The sequence below is a fragment of the Chlorocebus sabaeus genome, chromosome 12 (assembly GCF_047675955.1).
Source record: "Chlorocebus sabaeus isolate Y175 chromosome 12, mChlSab1.0.hap1, whole genome shotgun sequence".
Classification (NCBI taxonomy): Eukaryota; Metazoa; Chordata; class Mammalia; order Primates; family Cercopithecidae; genus Chlorocebus; species Chlorocebus sabaeus.
In genome coordinates, this window is record NC_132915.1 from 111,409,970 (window position 1) to 111,428,104 (window position 18,135).

Sequence of the window (18,135 nt, forward strand, 5' to 3'; positions counted from 1 at the left end):
ACCCCATTTGATGCCATAGCGGGCACTCTATTTTCAGAGGGCATGAGCCATTTGCTGTGAAAGAGGGCCCTCGCTCCTTAATGCACTGTGCATTTTAGCAGGAGGCAGGGCTGCTCCGTCCTCAGCTCCCCCGCACACCCTGGCCTGTGTGTGCTATTTTCTTTCTTTCCTCTTTCTCTTTTCTTCTCTTGCCTTCTCTTCATGGGCAGAAGCAGGACAGGATGCTCCAGAAACCTCAGCCCATGTGCCCTGTGGATGGGGCTAGGTCACAGCTGAGCATATTCCAGCCAGGTCTGTCGGTGTTTCTGTGGCCTGGCTTCACCTTTAACCCACCTGGTGAGGGCCCCCCCCCCCCCGCAGAGTCTCTGATTTCTGTTGCCCTGGGGTCCCTGTGGGAAGCCCAGACATGTATAGCCCTGGAAGCCTCACCAGGTAATTCCATGCAGCTGGGGTCGAGCACTGTAGGGACATGGATAGTGGCAGGCGTGGGGCACGGGCTCCGTTCTCTTTGAAGATGCACTTGGCTCTGGGTTTGAGAGTGTAGGCTTTGGAGCCAGTCCAGCTTGAACTGGCAGGCCGCCTGGCTGTGCGACAGTAAGCAAGTTGCTTAACTTCTCTGAGCCTTGGTCTCCCTATGTGTAAAATGGGACTCAAAATAGTATTCATCTCCCGGGGTTTTTGTAAAGATCAAATGAGATAAATGACACAGCAGACTCAGTGCAGTGCCTGGAACACGGGAAAGGATGGGTAATTATTAGCCGTTGGTTATCTTGAGGCCAGGTGTGTCTTTGTGTGTTGCTGGCCCCCCTCCTGCTTCTTTTTTTTTTTTTGAGACGGAGTCTCGCTCTGTCGCCCAGGCTGGAGTGCAGTGGCGCAATCTTCGCTCACTACAAGCTCTGCCTCCTGGGTTCATGCCATTCTCCTGCCTCAGCCTCCCGAGTAGCTGGGTCTACAGGCGCCCGCCATCTCACCTGGCTAGTTTTTTGTATTTTTTTTAGTAGAGATGGGGTTTCACCATGTTAGCCAGGATGGTCTCGATCTCCTGACCTCATGATCCGCCCATCTCGGCCTCCCAAAGTGCTGAGATTACAGGCGTGAGCCACCGCGCCCGGCCTCCCCTCCCGCTTCTTAGTGCCTGCTGCCGCGTTGGGTGAAGTGTGGGATAGACTGTCATCCTGTAGCTCTGTGACCCTGAGCCTGTCAGTTGGCTTCTCAGAGGCACATCCTGCAGGCAAGAAAATGAAGGAAGGGCTGTGCTTAGAGGAACGCCCTCCCGGAGGGCGGGGAGATGGGTCCGTGATTGCAGTCCTGGACTGACTGTCCACTGGAGGCGAACCTTGCCTGTGCCTTGTCCATGGCCAGAAAGCAAAGTGCATTCAGGGTTGGGAGAACTGTAGGAGGGTAATTGTTTGGTTTTAAGGTAGCTGAATAACTTGGTATCTTTAAAATTTGTTTTTTTAAATCTAGAGTCTAATCTTTGCAATCTTTTAAAAGCATTCCTTCTCTGGGGAGCAAAAAGCCTGCGGCACTGTGTGTGGTCTCCTGACTGAGGCCAGCAGCAGCTCAGCAGCTTCTCCTCAGCACTTGTGGGCCTTTGCTCCTGGGGATTTTGCCAGGAGGGGAATGGAGAGAGGGTTCTGGGCTGGCGCTGCCGTTTGTATTGTTGCTTCCTCCGGCCGTGTGGCTGCAGGGGCCACCCCTGTGCACTAGATTTACTGGACTTTGTGCAGGGGTTACAGGTGTGGATGAGACCCAGTGTCACTCCCTCCATGAGCATCCTGTCGAGAAGGCTGTGGGGGGACAGCTGTGTGGCTCACTCCTAGGCAGACATCGTGCCAACAAAGTGACATTGTTGTTTCCGAATAGTTTGCAGCCAGTTTTAACTCAGTTCATCAGGGAAGCCTCCCTGGAGGAGGTGGCATTTGGGCTGGGCCTTGAAGGATGAATAAAACCAAACTTTACATCTTTTCTTGGAAAAGGTGCTATAGTTATTCAAAGTGACAGAGGAAGACAAGCAAGGGAATCAGGCAGGGCGGTGTAAGAAGTATGCTTCCATTTCCCAGGGAACAGAAGGGGTGACGGGGAGCTAAAGCCACCCCATCATGTGCTTTACAAACTTAAAATTTCAAGATGAGTTGGTGTGTGTTCCTTTCTAATAACAAGATAAGAAATTCCTTGCATTTTGGGGTACTGAGATTGGCCATAGCGGTTTTCCTCCTACTGAGGAGGCTAGGCTCGCTCTCTCGTATTTTACTTGACTTTGTTTGGCGGGGTGGAGGACGTATAGTAAGAAGTGAAAACCACACTGTTCTCTTTTCACACTGACCAGGCAGAGCTAAGCCTCATCCCCAAATGGATTTGTTCCTAGAAGGGAAAGTATTTTCAAATTCAGCACAAAAGTCAGAAGTGAAGATTTGCTGTCATGGAGGTAACTTCCTCCCTAGTAATTGGATTAGATTCTGAGAAAATGACCCAAACACCACTGCGGCAATCCTCAGCTTCCTCCCGCCTCCCTGCAGCCCCAGATGCATTTGCACAGAAGCACACGCCAGTTTCCTGCAAATAAAATGCACTGGCAGGTGGCTGCACTAAAACTGTTTTTCTTTTAAGCTCCCTGGAATCCTGTTGAATATTAAAGTTCCATCTTGAGGCTAGACTGAATTCAGATCTGCCCGTAAAGATGTAAAACAGCGATTCTTCATTTGCTGGGTGATTGATTCCTGACTCTATGCTCAGAATGTACATGTTTGCAGAGCAGTCATCTACCTATGATACTGTGGGGGGTGATGGATGGCACAGGAGATAGGGAAAAAAGCTTGATGCAGAGTCAGGGAGAGCAGCTCCCTTGTTCCTTCACTCTGCACTTAAGTAATCAACCTTATCAGCAAGGCACTCAATGAGATTTAGGAGGAAGAATTTATACCTGGGGGCGGGGCAGCCTCAGAGTGCCATTTCTCTCTGCTGGTGTTTATGCTTGCCTTACTGATTTTGTCTTGCAACATAAAGACTAGGAACAATCCCCACCCACCACCACTGAAAAACAAAAAAAAGAGAGAGAGAGAGATCAAGAGAAATCACCCAGTCTGTGCCTGGAGCTACAACCAATAAAGGAACTTGAGTCTCCCACACCCCTGATTTGCATCCCTGATTTTAAGAACACGTTGGCAGAGGAAATGTTTACCCAACCTATTTGCTGTGTTTGGGGAGCTATCAGTCCGATGCTGGCGATTACCTTGTAAATAATGCATGGGCCACTTCTGGTTCCCAGTGTGCTGGCTGTGTGGGAAAGGGCAGTGTGGGCACGAGCAGGCAGAGAAGATTGCCTGGCACCGACGGCGGCTCGTTCGCTGAACTTGTTGCCCTTTTGACAGGTGCAGAACATGTCTCAATCCATAGAGGTCTTGGACAGGCGGACCCAGAGAGACTTGCAGTACGTGGAGAAGATGGAGAACCAAATGAAAGGACTGGAGTCCAAGTTCAAACAGGTGGAGGAGAGTCATAAGCAACACCTGGCCAGGCAGTTTAAGGTATGTATGTTCCTCCCCATCTCTGTCCCCTCCTCCTCCTCCTCCTCTTCTTCCTCCTTCCCCTCCCTCCTCTCCTCCCCCTCTTCTTCCTCCTCCTCCTTCTTCCCCTCCCTCCTCTTTTCCTCCTCCTCCTTTCCCTCCCTCTTCTCCTCCCCCTCTTCTTCCTCCTTCTCCTCCCTCCTCTCCCCCCCTTCTTCCTCCTCTTCCTTCTTCCCCTCCCTCCTCTCTTCCCCCTCTTCTTCTTCCTTCACCTCCCTCCTCTCCTCCCCCTCTTCTTCCTCCTTCCCCTCCCTCCTCTCCTCCCCCTCTTCTTCCTCCTTCCCCTCCCTCCTCTCCTCCCCCTCACTCCTCCTCCTCCTCTTCTTCCTCCTTCCCCTCCCTCCTCTCCTCCCTCTTCTTCCTCCTCCTCCTTCTTCCCCTCCCTCCTCTCTTCCTCCTCCTCCTTCCCCTCACTCCTCCTCTTCTTCCTCCTCCTTCCCCTCACTCCTCCTCCCCCTCACTCCTCCTCCTCTTCTTCCTCCTTCCCCTCCCTCCTCTCCCCCCCTTCCTCCTCCTCCTGCTTCCCCTCCCTCCGCTCTTCCTCCTCTTCCTCCTCCTCCTCTTCTTCCTCCTTCCCCTCCCTCCTCTCCTCCCCCTCACTCCTCTTCCTCCTCTTCTTCCTCCTTCCCCTCCCTCCTCTTCCCCCTCTTCTTCCTCCTCCTCCTTCTTCCCCTCCCTCCTCTCTTCCTCCTCCTCCTTTCCCTCCCTCCTCTCCTTCTCCTCCTCCTTCCCCTCACTCCTCCTCCCCCTCACTCCTCCTCCCCCTCACTCCTCCTCCTCTTCTTCCTCCTTCCCCTCCCTTCTCTCCTCCCCCTCACTCCTCCTCCTCTTCTTCCTCCTTCCCCTCCCTCCTCTCCTCCCCCTCACTCCTCCTCCTCTTCTTCTTCCTCCTTCCCCTCCCTTCTCTCCTCCCCCTCACTCCTCCTCCTCTTCCTCCTCCTCCCCCTCCCTCCTCTTCCCCTCCTCTTCCTCCCCCTCCTCCTTTCCCTCCTCCCTCTCCCCTTCTTTTCCTCCTTCCTCTCCCCCCTCCTCTTCTCATCCTCCTTCTCCTTCTCCCCCCTCCCCTCTTTTCTCCCTTTCTCTTCCCCCTTCCTCCCTCCTCCCTCTCCTCCTCCTCTTCTTCCCCTTCCTTCTCCTCCCCCCCTCCTCCTTCTCTTCCTTCTCCTCCTCCCCTCTCCTCTTCCCCCTTGCCCCTCTACCTCCCCATCCTCTCTCTCCTTCTCTTCCTCCCTTTTCTCCTCCTCATCCCCCTCCCCTCCTCCTTTCTCTTCCTCTCCCTTCCCTTCCTCCTCCTCTCCCTTCTCCTCCTTCTCCTCCCCTTCCTCTGCCCTCCTCCCCCTCCTCCTCTTTCCTCCCCCTCCCCCCTCTCCTTTTCTTCCTCCCCTTTCTCCTCCTCATCCCCCTCCCCCTCTCCTTCCTCCTCCCTTTTCCTCCTCCTCCTTCCTTCCTCTCTCCTCCTTTCCTTCCCCCTTTCTCCTCCTCCCCCTCTTCATCCTCCTCCTCCTCCCCCCTCTCCTCCTTCTCCTCCTCTGAGGCTGGGTGTGCTTTCCCTTCATGCTTTGCCTTTCCCTACAGAAATGGTCATTTGGGGCAGGGAGAAGCACAGCAAAGGTTGCTCTGTGCCTTGAAAGGACTGTTGCCCTTGGCAGTAGGGAGGCCACCACTGGCCCTGGTTTGGCAGAAGCCATCTTGGCAGGGGTGGCCTGAGTGGCAGCAGCAGCACACACTCGCCCCCAAGCCCCCGTCAGTGTGGTTTGGAAGCCAGGGCTCTGAGTCCTGTGCTGCCCAAGCCAAGTCGAGTATTAGCTGGGAAGGGACATCGTTACTGGCCCTTGTCATTCTGTAGCTGCTGCAGGTAAATCACATTAGCCAAGGATTAGCTGAATTGATGAGAGCCATTCCGGAGCAGGAATCTCGCAGGGCAGTGGATTTTTCACATCTGACCTAATCTAGCCATGACAAGGCATGCCATAGACGTGCAGGGAAAGAAGAGAGAGACGCCAGCCTCCTTTCCGTCTCGTGGGAAGCGTTCTGCTTCTCCGGGTAACTCTGGACGTTAAAACTGCTGTTTGTTTGACCTAAAATCATAGATATATAGGTACAGCCAGGTAGAGCTCTGCCCACAGTTGACTCCATCTCAGTATAATTCGACTGAAACATTATATGCCACCTTAATTAAGGTATACATGCATTTTAATTAGAAATCCAGCCCAGATGTAAATGAACAGGTCCAGTGACACACCCTCGCCCGACTGGAAACTGCTGATGTGCTCTGTCTCTGTCTTCCCGTCCTTTCTATGCTAATGTTTTTCTTTGATGTGCTCCCTGCATGAGGCAAGAACTAATTCTCTTTTTAAAACGATACATGAAATAGATGAAATGGCAAGCTAATGAAGTTATAAATCTATATGATAAATAAAATAATAGCAGGCCCAATCCTGTTGAGGTGAAACGAGCTGATTGCGCTCAGCAGAGGCAGGTGGACATTTTGTCCTTGCATCTGGCTGGTCATCATGAATTACTGTGGAAGGAGAGATGTTGACCTGTCTGACCAGAAAGCATTTCCGTCTCTGAGCCAGCACTCCCTTCTCTGCTTCCGGCAGACTCCTCTAACGATGGGGGTGCCTTCAGCAACTGGGAGGTAGCTCGCTTGGCAAACGTGGTTGACATAGACATCTCTCCAAGTTTCCAATTTTGGGGTGCTGTGGCTTTGGGGGAGGAAAAGCAAGCGCTTGCCTTGACTGTGCTACACCGCATTAAAAGAAATTCCGGCAGAAATTGTGATGAGGGGATCTCAGTAACTCTTCAAGCAGTTGGTTTTGACTAACTCGAGCATTACAGCGGGATTTTTCTAAACGACCATGCAAATATGTGTTTCCTGATGGCTGTCTGTTTCAGGCAGGCTAGTGAGCTAGTTCTTCAACGGTATTTCGTTTTCTTACTTGCAGGGCTAACTTAAAAGAGTTTTTTCAATGCTGCAGTGACTGAAGAAGCAGTCCACTCCCATGTAACCATGAAAGAGAGCCAGAGAGCTTTTTGCACCATGCATTTTTACTATTATTTTCCAATACTTAGCACCATTTCACTAAGGAACCTTGAATACAACCAGGATCCTCCTTTGCATGCGACTGTAGCTGCATTTCATGAATAGTTTGAACCCTTGTCAATGCATTTTTTGAAAAAGAAAGAACAAAAAAAAAACTTCGTGTATGTGACTCAAAGCATGTAACCTTAAGATGTTGCATTCTAAACTGACAATAAAGACCTTTCCCAAATATGCTGGTGTTCTGAGGACTGTTTAATATGCTCTTCTAACTCATTTGGACCAGAATAAATAAGCCTGTAAATAAAGCGGGAATATACACACGTTCCCTCACCTAGAGAGAAGCCAGGCCAAGGCAGGGGGCGAGAGTTCTTGCATGCATCGCACTGAACTAGCTTATTTTAACCTTACAGGCGATAAAAGCGAAAATGGATGAACTTAGGCCTTTGATACCTGTGTTGGAAGAGTACAAGGCCGATGCCAAATTGGTATTGCAGTTTAAAGAGGAGGTCCAGAATCTGACGTCAGTCCTTAACGAGCTGCAAGAGGAAATTGGCGCCTATGACTACGATGAACTTCAGAGCAGAGTGTCCAATCTTGAAGAAAGGCTCCGTGCATGCATGCAAAAACTAGGTAGGCTCAGAACCCTGCGGGACGTGGCGCTGCACTGCCCACCTCCGGCGCACGCACAGGCTTAGGGAGTGGTGCTGAGGTTTGCGAGGTGATGGCTGGATTAGGGCTCCTGGGCAGGGCTATCTTGAGAGACAGCAGAGGAGGAGCGTAAGGCCGCACCCATCCTAGCGCGCTGTTCAGAGCTGGGTCTTGTGCAGAGGCCACAGACCCCGCTGAGTCACACATCTGGAAAAAAATAGCATACCATCTGGCGGATTGTGTGTGCGTGTGCGGTACTGTATGTGTGTGTGCGTTGAAGACAGCAGTTTCATAGGGCTGGAAATACGCATCTCAGATTCCTCTGGATCGAGAACGGGGGCTGGTGGAGCTCCTGAAATATTGAATCCTGCATAGTTGGAATGAAAAAGGGAGCAAAATGCAATCACATCACAGGAGAGCTGCCATTCACAGCACGGGAGGGAGCCCCTGCCCACAGCCTGGAAGGGGAGGAGCCTCTGAGCAAATGAGCCCCTTCCTCGGTATGTTTCCAAAGAAAAACTCCCAGTGTGGGGTGACCCGTTTGGATTCTTATTTCTGATTGATTACCCATTCACTTTACCAACTCTCCAGTTAATCACTAGGAGAAATCTTAACACATTAGCCTCTGAGTCTGCTTTTAAATAGCACATTTCAAATCCCAATTCCACTTCTAGTTTTTCTTAAGAAATATTAACCATCTGTCCTCACTAAGCGGTGTTTTTTTTTTTTTAATAACACAAAGGTGGTTGTTTGCATACTACCTACTTTTTAGGGTAACGTAGGGTAATTTTAGGGTGATTTTGCCTTAGGAAGTTTATCTCAGGCTTTCTCTGATGTTCTAACTTGGTTACCTTTTTATTTCTACTCTCCCTTCCACACACACACACACTCCAAGTGCCTTATGATAAACCTAAAACATCCACAAAGAATACTTTAAAGAAAAACCTCTAGTGTTGCTAGTCAGGTGAAGAGAGAGAATATTCAAGGGGAAAGAAAAGAGTCAGCCAAACCCTTGTTTCCCCAGGTTCCCACTTTAGGTGATTTTTAAACGCTGTTCTAGGTGTTCTCAGTGAACACACAGAGCCTCAAGTTCCCCAGTCCCGAAACAGAGACAATAAGAAATGCTGGGGGTTGGAGAACTAATCCATTTTGATGAGTGCACGCTGGCTGTGTCCCATGGGGGCTGCTAACTGCATTCTTTCGGCTCCATGCTCCATGGTGCCCAGCCCTGGTATGACAGTGGCTGGGTGACAGACAGTCCCAGGAGGGGCGTCTGGGCCAGATGACCTCTACCATGGCTTCCCAATTCGATTTTCTAGGAACTGTGTGAATGTTGATGATGACAGGACTGTATGAACGATCATGAGGCTGTATGACTGTTTCCATTGGGTACTATCTTTGGCGTTCTCCCCATCATGACCTTGAGTGACCTCACCATTGCCCCTTTCTCCGGGACCTCCAAACACTCCCACGGATGGGGTCTCCCTTGGCCTCCGAAGTACCCAGTGGCAGGGTCTTTTTGTTGTTGTTGTGTATTTCCCCATGAGCAGTGTCTTCTCCTCCCTGGAATAGACAGGGCACGTCACGGAGAAACCCAGAAAAAACCTCCACATTTTCCAGTCAAGGAATCCAGGGAGCAAAGTAGGGATTTGGAGTAAAAAGTTGCAAATAGTGAGAAGCCAAGGGCCTTTCCGAGGGGGGCACCACCCCTCCCGGATGAGCTGGCCTTCCCATCTGTGCTTGGCCTATTTTTAGTAGCCGGGTGAGTTTACCTTGTAGCTTCAAATCCTGGGTCTTGTGAAAGTGATCACATGGCTGTCCTTGGGCTGCTAACACCATTGATTTGGGAGTAAAGAGAGAGGGTTCATAGGCCTCCAGAGGCCCTCTTTTTCCCACCTTTGGAGCGCGGCTGCCTGCTTTCACCTCTGCATTTAATTCTTTCTTTGGAAGGGCTGCGACACGTAGGCAGAGCTGCTGAATCAGAACTTCTGCAGGTGGGGCCCTGGCATCTGCCTGTAGCCAGCACCTGACTCATCTTGACACACAGCAAACTGGGCTCCCCCCGTAGAGGAGGCAGCTCTGTAAGGTAGTAAGCGCCACTCGATAGCTGTGCGACTCCCCCAAGGCGTTTACCCTCTCGAGTTTCAGCTGCCTCCTCATCTGTAAAATGGTGCAGGGAGTCCCTGAGCTCCGAGGTAATTCACAGAATGATAATTCATGGAAGTCCTTCAGATTCTGAGCTCAGCGCTGTGCCCAGCAGAGGAGGTGCTGGTAGGCAGGTAGGTCGATGGATAGAGAGGTGATGATAACTGACTGATGACTGGGTAGGTAGTTAGATAGAAAAATGATTGATTGATTGACAGATGATTGATAGACACAGATAGAAAGATTTAGCAGCTGCTGATCTTCCTCCTCCCTCTTCCCAGGCTTTCATTCAAGCTCAGTAACTTAAGCGCCAAATTAATATCCTGCAGCTGCTTAATTTAGCTTCATTTTAGCCTTGCAAATAGGCACCCGCCTCAGGACCACCCTGGCGGCCTGTTTCCTTGCTGGGAGGTTGCCGAGGAGACCTGCCTTCTGCAAGGTGGAGCCAGCACGTGCTGCAGACCATCCTGGGTGGGCAGGGCTCCTGCGAGACGTGGCATCCAGTAGTGGGCAGTTTCCTCCCCCGTCCCGGACCCTGCAGTTTCTTGGTGTGCCTGCTGCACCTGCTGGTGTGAAGTCTGACTGCAGGTTCCATGGTCTAGTGACTACAGGTTCCATGGTCTAGCTTACCGGGTTCCATGGTCTAGTGGCTGCAGGTTCCATGGTCTAGCTTACCGGGTTCCATGGTCTAGCAGCTGCAGGTTCCATGGTCTAGCTTACCGGGTTCCATGGTCTAGCAGCTGCAGGTTCCATGGTCTAGCTTACCGGGTTCCATGGTCTAGCAGCTGCAGGTTCCATGGTCTAGCTTGCCGGGTTCCATGGTCTAGCGGCTGCAGGTTCCATGGTCTAGCTTGCCGGGTTCCATGGTCTAGTGGCTGCAGGTTCCATGGTCTAGCGGCTGCAGGTTCCATGGTCTAGCTTACCGGGTTCCATGGTCTAGCGGCTGCACGTTCCATGGTCTAGCTTACCGGGTTCCATGGTCTAGCGGCTGCAGGTTCCATGGTCTAGTGGCTGCAGGTTCCATGGTCTAGTGAACAGGGTCCGGGTTCCCTTCCTGCGGTAAGCCTGGAGGAGGGGCTCTCCCAAAGTCTTCCTGATAGCTGTCTCCTTGCTGCTACCTTCTTCAAGTCACCGTTGCTGACAATTCCTGACCCCAGAACGTACTCAGAAACAGAGAAAACAAGGACCAGGGCTCTATCATCTTTCAGTTTCCAATTCTGAAGATCCCTCTTTGGATGGCATTATATAATTTTCGTAACGGCCCAGCCAGAAACTTGAATCTGAACCTCTCCTCTCAGGCATCCTCTGGAAGGGAGGCAGTTGGTCGGTTCTCCTGGAGCAAGTCTTGTTGCAGGGCAAGGGGAGAGGCAGTGCTGCCACGTACCCCTGGCCTCGTCCCCTAAGCTGGGCTTGGGGCCCTCTCTCCAGGGGAGCCTGCAGAGTCAGATGCCCCAGCAGTGAAGCTAAGCGAAGCCAGAAGAGAGGGTCAGTGCACGACACAGCTCTACCCATGGAGCTCCCAGGATGTGTCAGCTTCAGGCCTCGCAGTCCTCTCTATAAATGAGGGGGCCAGCTGATTGGAAGGGCTCCTCCCAGATATACCATCCTGGCACTCTGGTGCTAAAGGCTTCCTTCGTTTCTTTATTTTTCCCCCAAGGGTAAGGAGGAAGCCCCCAGACACCCATAAGCACAGACAGAGCCCGGGCTTCAGGGTCAATCGGGTCTTTTGGTTTCACTGGAACGCATCTTAACAAAGCCCAGTGGTTCCCGCGTCAGAGTCCCCTGCCAGCCGCTGGGAGCTGGGCCTGCCTGGGTATCTAGGTTGATGCAAGTCCAGTTGCAGGCCCGCATTCCAGCCTGGGCTGTCGGCATGGTGCTTGGCTCTGGCACCATGTTCTACACTCTGTCCTGGGGGAGAGGAATCCGAAGCCTCCCTCTTGTTCCCTGACCCTGAGAAGTGAGAAGGGGTCAGCCAGGCAGAGAGAGCGTCTGTCTCCTCCTCCCCCGGCCCTGAGTGGAGCTAGACAGTGAGCCACTGTCCCCGGCACACATGGTGCGTTCAAGGATAGAGAGTTAAGCCCTTGCCAGTGGATTCCGAAAGAAAACCCACTAGAATGACGGGGGAGGAAATAAACCGAAATCTAAAAAGCCGCTCAGAAGCACTGGCTGAGTGGGGCCCCCGGGCGGCCGGGGCTTCTCCCAGGAAGTTCTCCAGATGACAGGCAGTGAGAGTCTCCTGGAGGTCCGCCCTTCCCTGCCGTGCGAGGAGGAGGGTCTGCCGTGACCCTTTTCTCGGTGGCCACCCCAGCCCAGGCCCTGGGTCTGATCTCGAGGCCTGGCGGGGATGCTGCATGGTTCTCAGCTTCTTTCATCTGTATCTTGGACATTGCTTCGTCCGAGTTCCCAGCTCTGCAGACTTTTTCCAGCTTAAGTCTTCCCGGATTGCGGGAGATAAAAGCTGGGACCAAGGAGGATAGACTCAGAGGACAGGCGGCAGGCCAGGAACCCCGTCTGCCTGCTTCAGGGCACTCAGCCCTCCTCGCCTGTCTCCGGGGTTGCCCAGAGACCCCTCTGTCTCTGGCCTGAGGTCCTCAGCGGGCATCTCCCCGGGCCTGTTCTATGAGATCATCCAGGCTGCTGCTCAGAAGTGGTCTCCTTCTGGAAATAGCAAAAGGCAGACTGTCTCATCCGCAGGGGCATCGGCTTGTCCAGGCTCCCGGCCTTGCACAGCGCCCTGCCTTCTGAGCCCGTCTGGGGCCCTCGGGCGGCCTGCCCCTCCAGCTGAGCATGCCGGCCCTCCCAGCCTAGGCCTTCCTAGGAGACAGAGCCCGTTTGGGCCATTTCCTGAGCCTCCAGCAGTGCAGGAAGCCCAGCCAGCCCTCTCCTGCCTCTCCCCTCCTCTTCCCTCCTTGCGCGTGCATCCTGAGCGCTCGTGACTGGGGAGGGACGCTTTCCTGAACTGGATGTGCCAAGATGCTGCTGAGGCTCTGCCATGGGCTTTTTTAGATCCTGTCAGTTCCTGAGGTCTTGGCAGAAGCGGTCTGGATGGAGAACCAAAAATAACTGCCTGACTCAAGGAGGGCAGGTGGCCTCCAGCCCCGAGGGCCCTGGGAGCTGTGCCTGCAGCCAGCAGTTGGAAGAGCAGAGTGCAGAGCCAGCCTCACCCTTCCCCGCCCTCGCTAAGCCAGGATTTTAAGGCTCATTTCAAGGGGTCACTTTTGCATTTAAAAGAGGGTGCTGGAGAGGGCAATGCTCAGCTCTGAGCCAGTGGGGCCCATGCAGGAGGGAGGAGGGAGCCCTTGACCCGGGCAGGGTGGGCCTGGGGCAGAGCCATCTTCTGGAGAGCAGACCTGCCAGGTTCAGGGTTTGCGGGATGAAGTGGGAGGGGTGAAGACCACATTAACCTGGGCTCATCTTCTCCGCACGTCCTCAGTCTGAATCCCCAGTGATGCCTCCTGACCTCTGTGGAGCTCTGACTCTGTGGCAGGTGCTGTCTCAAAAGCTCTCTGGTGGTCCCTGCCCTAATTCTCACAGCAGCCTTCGCTGTTGTTATTACCCCATCTATAGATAAGGAGAAGAGGGGGTTACAGAGCATCCTCCAGGGAAGAGGGTCACCCTCCCTCCTCACTGTCTCCTCCACTGAGATGGAGAGTGAAGCCTTCAACTTAGGAGGCTTTTCTGAGCAATGAGCCATTCATTCATTCATTCATTCATTCATTCCATACAAATCCCCAGGCTGTGTTTTGGAGGAAACAGGGTGAGTGCAGGAAGTTTCTTCCCTGGGGCGGCAAGACCCAGACATTCCTCGGCAGCCCCAGGAGATGTACGGTGGGAAGCTGGCTCCGGCTCCCGTGAGGACAGGCAGGCCAGGCAGAGTGGAGGAGCGGCACGTCTTTAGGGCAGAGGTGTCCCTTTGGGGCAAACCAGTGAAGGTGGGTGAGAAGGCGGGGCTGGGGCCAGCACGCCAGGTGGAGGGACAGCTGGAACAAAGCTGCGTGAACCAGCAGGGAGGGGCTCGGGCCAGGTGGCGGAACGGAGCCCGGCACTGACTTGCTGCCTCTGGCCTCTGCTGGCTGCCTGTGAGGTGGAGGGCAGACACCTGGTCTCCTTCTGGGAGGTCATGCGACCCGGACGAGCCTACTGCGGGTGTGGTTCCAGGCGTTAGTGTGGGCCAGCGTCACGGAAGGCCCAGCGTGTTGACTGAGGAGGCTGAAGTGGCCAGAGCCCACCTGCGCTGCTGGATGGAAAACCCAGCGTGGGGCCGCCGCTCTTCTAGGCTTCTCCTTCCGGACCACTAACAGAACCACGGCGTGGAGAGCCCTCACGGGACGTTCCCAGGGCCACAGCGCTGTCTTAGGGGACACCGGCCTCTGGATGGCAGGGAGGGCTGGAGAGGGGCTGTGAAGGGCTTCTCTCAGTGCAGAGGGAGCTGCTGTCTCCCCCGAAGCCCAGGGCCCCTCAGCAGCCGGAGGGTGAGGGGTGAGCCCAGCCATGGCTCCTGCCTCCCACCTCCTGCCTCACGCTCCTCCAGGGCCTTAGTGAAGGCCCCCTGAGCTCCTCTTCTCCGCCCACGAGTTGCACTGGGGTGAAAAGCTGGGCTCGGCTCTCCTGGAAGAGGACCCTCTAGTGACACTTCTCAGACCCCCCCACATCTTCTTACTTCTTGTCCCCATAGACGCCGGTCAGCTGTGGCCATCTCCTCTCTGTCTCTTTCTTCTGCTGCTTCTCCTCCCACAGATGGGAGGCATGGCCCTGGCCCGGAGCCCACGTGGACTACGGCCGAGCAGACCCTGGCAGCCTCTTACCGGGCCCCACTGCCGGAAAGCCTCCAGCCATGAGGGGACAATATTTACTTGGGAAAGCACATAATGCCTCGTGAAAGTGGGAACAGGGGAATAAGCACGGAGGAGGAGGGGAAAGAAGGGCTGTGACATTTCTTCTTCCAATCGGGGCAGAGGCAGCAGGCCGGGAGCCAGGTTGCCAGGGCCTCGGAGCAGTGCAGCCCGACTCGATGGGAATCTGGGGACAAACCCAGTCTTTTTCTGCGGGCGGTGGGCTCCTTGTCCCTCTGAAAGCCCCTGTTGCCTGGATGCACGCTCTCCCGCCAACCCACAGTACCGGCGACACCTCCACGCCGGCGGGGCCGGGAACGTTCCTCTTTCTGGTCTTGTGTGATGCCAATAACAGGCACACTCGCCACTTCCAGTTGAGAGAGAGTGGGAAGCACCCCAAGACCTGCGCTGAGCATGGGAGTGGCCGGGCTGTGCCCTCCCGGGTACCAGCCTGGAGCCTGCCCCACCCTGCTTGCCTACGGTATTATCCTGGCTGAGGCGAGGTCCAGACGCACTCGCCCGCAGTCTTCTCCCGCACATGGATGGCCTCTGAACTCATGTGCTCTCGCAAGCCCACCGAGGGTGCCACGCAGACCTAGGAGGTCACAGGCGGGCCTGGCCGGGAGGGTCAGGGCAGGGTGCGGGGGCTTGCAGCGGAGGGACCCTTCCTCTACCCTCTGCGGGGAAACCACCCACTTTCCATCCAGGGTCCCTGCTAGAATCAGGAGCATTTGGGCCCTTCAGAGGGCGGCTGAGGCTCGTGCGTTGTGGAAGTGCTGCGTAGCTGTGCTGACACGCCGGCCTCTGGGCAGGAGGAGTTGTGTTCCTGTGCAGTGGGTGTGGAAGCCGCCCTGAGCCCTCAGGGGTGTGGGGGGGCTCCAGCCTTAACCCGAATCACCGGGTGGCCCGGGTGTGTCCCTCTTCACCTCCACGGTCCTCTGTGAGACGGAGGGCTGCTGAGGTCACATCCAGGATCCCATCCACCCTGGTGCTCAAAATCCCAGCGCTCCAGCCTGGGCTCCTCCCACAGGCAGAAGCAACTGGCTCAGGCCTGTGGGAGAAGCGCGCAGGCTCCTTCTGCGGGAAGGCAGCTGTGGCCTTTGTCCCGGTCAGTTCCGGGGCCGCTGGTGGTGTTGCTGCTCCGTGGTGCGACAGGGCCTGCCTGGATGCAGTGTCTCGCACTGCACCTAACTGTACCCCATGCGGGCTGGGCTGTCAGGGCATGACGTCTAATGTCCTTGGGGGTGGAGCTGCTGCTGTTCCCATTTCCAAGAGAAGAAAATTGAGTCTTGGAAAGAGCTGACCCCTCTCCTAGAGGTGCTGCTCCAGCACCCCCATCCCCAGGCCATGGGTGCAGCAGGCTGAGGAGGGGTGAAGCGCAGGAGGGCGGCTGTCTGCTCACGGCTTTTCCATGCTATCCTGGCCACAGCTGCTCTGTTTTGGGGAGGAGGTGGCCTTTCCGAGACGGGGGGAATTGTCTGTGAAATCAAGGTCGTGAGCATCTTTCCACAGCACCCCAGACCCCGAGGGCAAGAGGAGAAGCTGCCACATGGCACGTGTGCCCTGGGCAGTCAGGGTCAGGGTGACCACCGCGGGCCAGGGCCCCCGCCCTCCCTCTCCTGACCTGCGTGCTCTTTTCCAGCTTGCGGGAAGTTGACGGGCATCAGTGACCCCGTGACTGTCAAGACCTCCGGCTCGAGGTTTGGATCCTGGATGACAGACCCTCTCGCCCCCGAAGGCGATAACCGGGTGAGTGTCCCCTTATGCCATAGGAGGTCATTTGGGCAAGAGCACTTTCAGACACCTGGTGGGCCTCGGACATGGCTACAAGCCACGCCCACCCTCCAGGGCCTGTGGACCAGGCAGCTTGGTGCCTGGGGGCGTTTGTTCCTGGAAGACTTCCAGGAGGGACCCAGGCCTCTGTGCTAATCCAGAGTCGTAGATCGTAGGCCGAGGAGTGACATGAGGATGATGGTATCCCATTACATGGCTGCAGACCCCTTCAAGGCTCCCTCCCCAGCCCCAGTGGGCTGCACTGGGCTGGGCTGGGCTGGTGCCCCAAGTCCGTTTCTCTGGAGCCAAAACACAGCCCTGTCTTTTCCGGTCCTTGCCTCTGCTTCAGGAAAAGAATTCATTAGGCTTTTCTTGTTTTAATGACATCTCATTTGTATTTCATTTGCCATTCCTTTCATGGCTGATGGAGACTCCTGTTTCTTTTGATTTATGAAAGAGGCCATGTTCTTTTTTCCCAGGCTTTTTCCCCACTGGGTGAAACCTCAGAAGAGGAGAGAGAAACAGGCACCATATTTCCCTTTATCTGGGGAGCTGGGTTTTACGTTAGAGCCCCTTTAAAAAATGGGGAGGTGAGGGCGGCTGCCCGACCGATGGTGAGGCCCGGACCCGCTCGGCCCCTGGGGCCCAGACCCCTGGACACCGGGCAGCATGGGTTTGTAGCCTCCCTCCAAAGCGAGTTCCCTCTGAAGGCTCCCGTTGGAGGAGGGAAGCTGTCCCTTGATTTGCAAACTGAGCTCTTGCTGCCAGAGTGGGCGTTGCTCACCCAGCCCCCCTTTCTTTCAGGGGTTTGCAGGACACTTAGAAAACAAACATTTAAAAACAAACAACCCAGCTCTGCCCTGGGCCGACTGAGAAAGGCCCTTTGAAGTGTGAGATAGCCTCTAAGCTTTATCTGGAGCGGGTTTGATGGAAGGGATGGACTCAGCTCTCTCCCCTCTGATTTCTGATCTCTTTACCTCCCTCCTTCCCCATTGCTACCATTTCCACGAAATCTCTGCTATTTAAAACATGGGCAGCACTGCCTCCGGCATACTCCCTCCTTCCAGGAAGATTGCTGGGGAGAGGAGAGGGACTGGCAGGCTTGCTAGAGCCTGTTGCATGTGTCTTGATCCCCCGGCCTCCCATGGGAGTGGCCCCTGTCCCCATCTGGAGGGGCTGGCCAGACTGCAGAGCTGGGATACAATTGGTGTTCGGTGTTTGTCAGGGAGAACGTTTTTCTGTCCTATTTTCTAAATCGTGACAGCTGATGCTTGGAAGTTTTCTAACAATTTAATTAGCTATGAAGACTCTGACCACTCTTTTAGTCCACATCCCCGCTGGAAAACCCCCCTTATGTTGAGAATTAGGAACATGCTCTTGCCACAGATGTTGGTGATAATGATCATACTACGGAAATAAAAACAAGGTGATGCTGGCCAGCACTTAGAAAGCATGGCCGGGCTTGGTGGCTCACATCCATAATCCCAGCACTTTGGGAGGCCAAGGCAGGCAGATCACCTGAAGTCAGGAGTTTGAGACCTTCCTGGCCAACATGGTGAAACCCCATCTCTCTAAAAACGCAAAAATTAGCCAGGTGTGGTGGCATGCACCTGTAATCCCAGCTACTTGGGAGGCTGAGGCACGAGAATCGCTTGAACCCGGGAGGCAGAGGTTGCAGTGAGCCGAGATCGCGCCACTGCACTCCAGCCTGGGTGACAGAACGAGGCTCTGTCTCAAAAAAAAAAAAAAGCAAGTGGGTCCTGTGTGCAGGTTCTGTCCAAAGCACTTCTCTTCATGCATCAGCTCCCTTAACAGCAGGGGGAAGGACAGGGCCTTCATGCAGCCGTCTGTGTGCCCTTCCTGGTTTGTCCTCCCTAGGACCTTCCAGCATCAGGGTCATCGGCATCTCAGTATGGATGACAAGACCACGTTCTCACCCCCAGAGGCAGAAGGGTCTCGGGAGTATGGAGCGCCTGTCTGTAGCATGCACTGACACTCCAAGCTGAGTCCCCTTACACCACCCTCCCCTTATAAGTGCCCTTCCCACCTCCCTGCCATCTGGCCCACCCCACTGAGCAGAGCAGGAAAACCACCCCACACACCCACGCTGGTGGCGCGGAGATCT

The 18,135-nt window shown here is 54.6% G+C and overlaps 1 protein-coding gene across 1 annotated transcript in view; it reads left to right on the top strand.

Moving 5' to 3' along the window:
- The window catches only part of OLFM1 (olfactomedin 1), a 38,078-nt gene that overhangs the window by 5,836 nt on the left and 14,107 nt on the right, over positions 1 to 18,135 (top strand). The window contains exons 3-5 of the mRNA XM_073022089.1: positions 3,372 to 3,527; positions 7,023 to 7,242; positions 15,880 to 15,986. Of these exons, the coding sequence (XP_072878190.1) occupies positions 3,372 to 3,527; positions 7,023 to 7,242; positions 15,880 to 15,986 (483 nt within the window). The remainder of the gene's footprint in view (positions 1 to 3,371; positions 3,528 to 7,022; positions 7,243 to 15,879; positions 15,987 to 18,135) is intronic.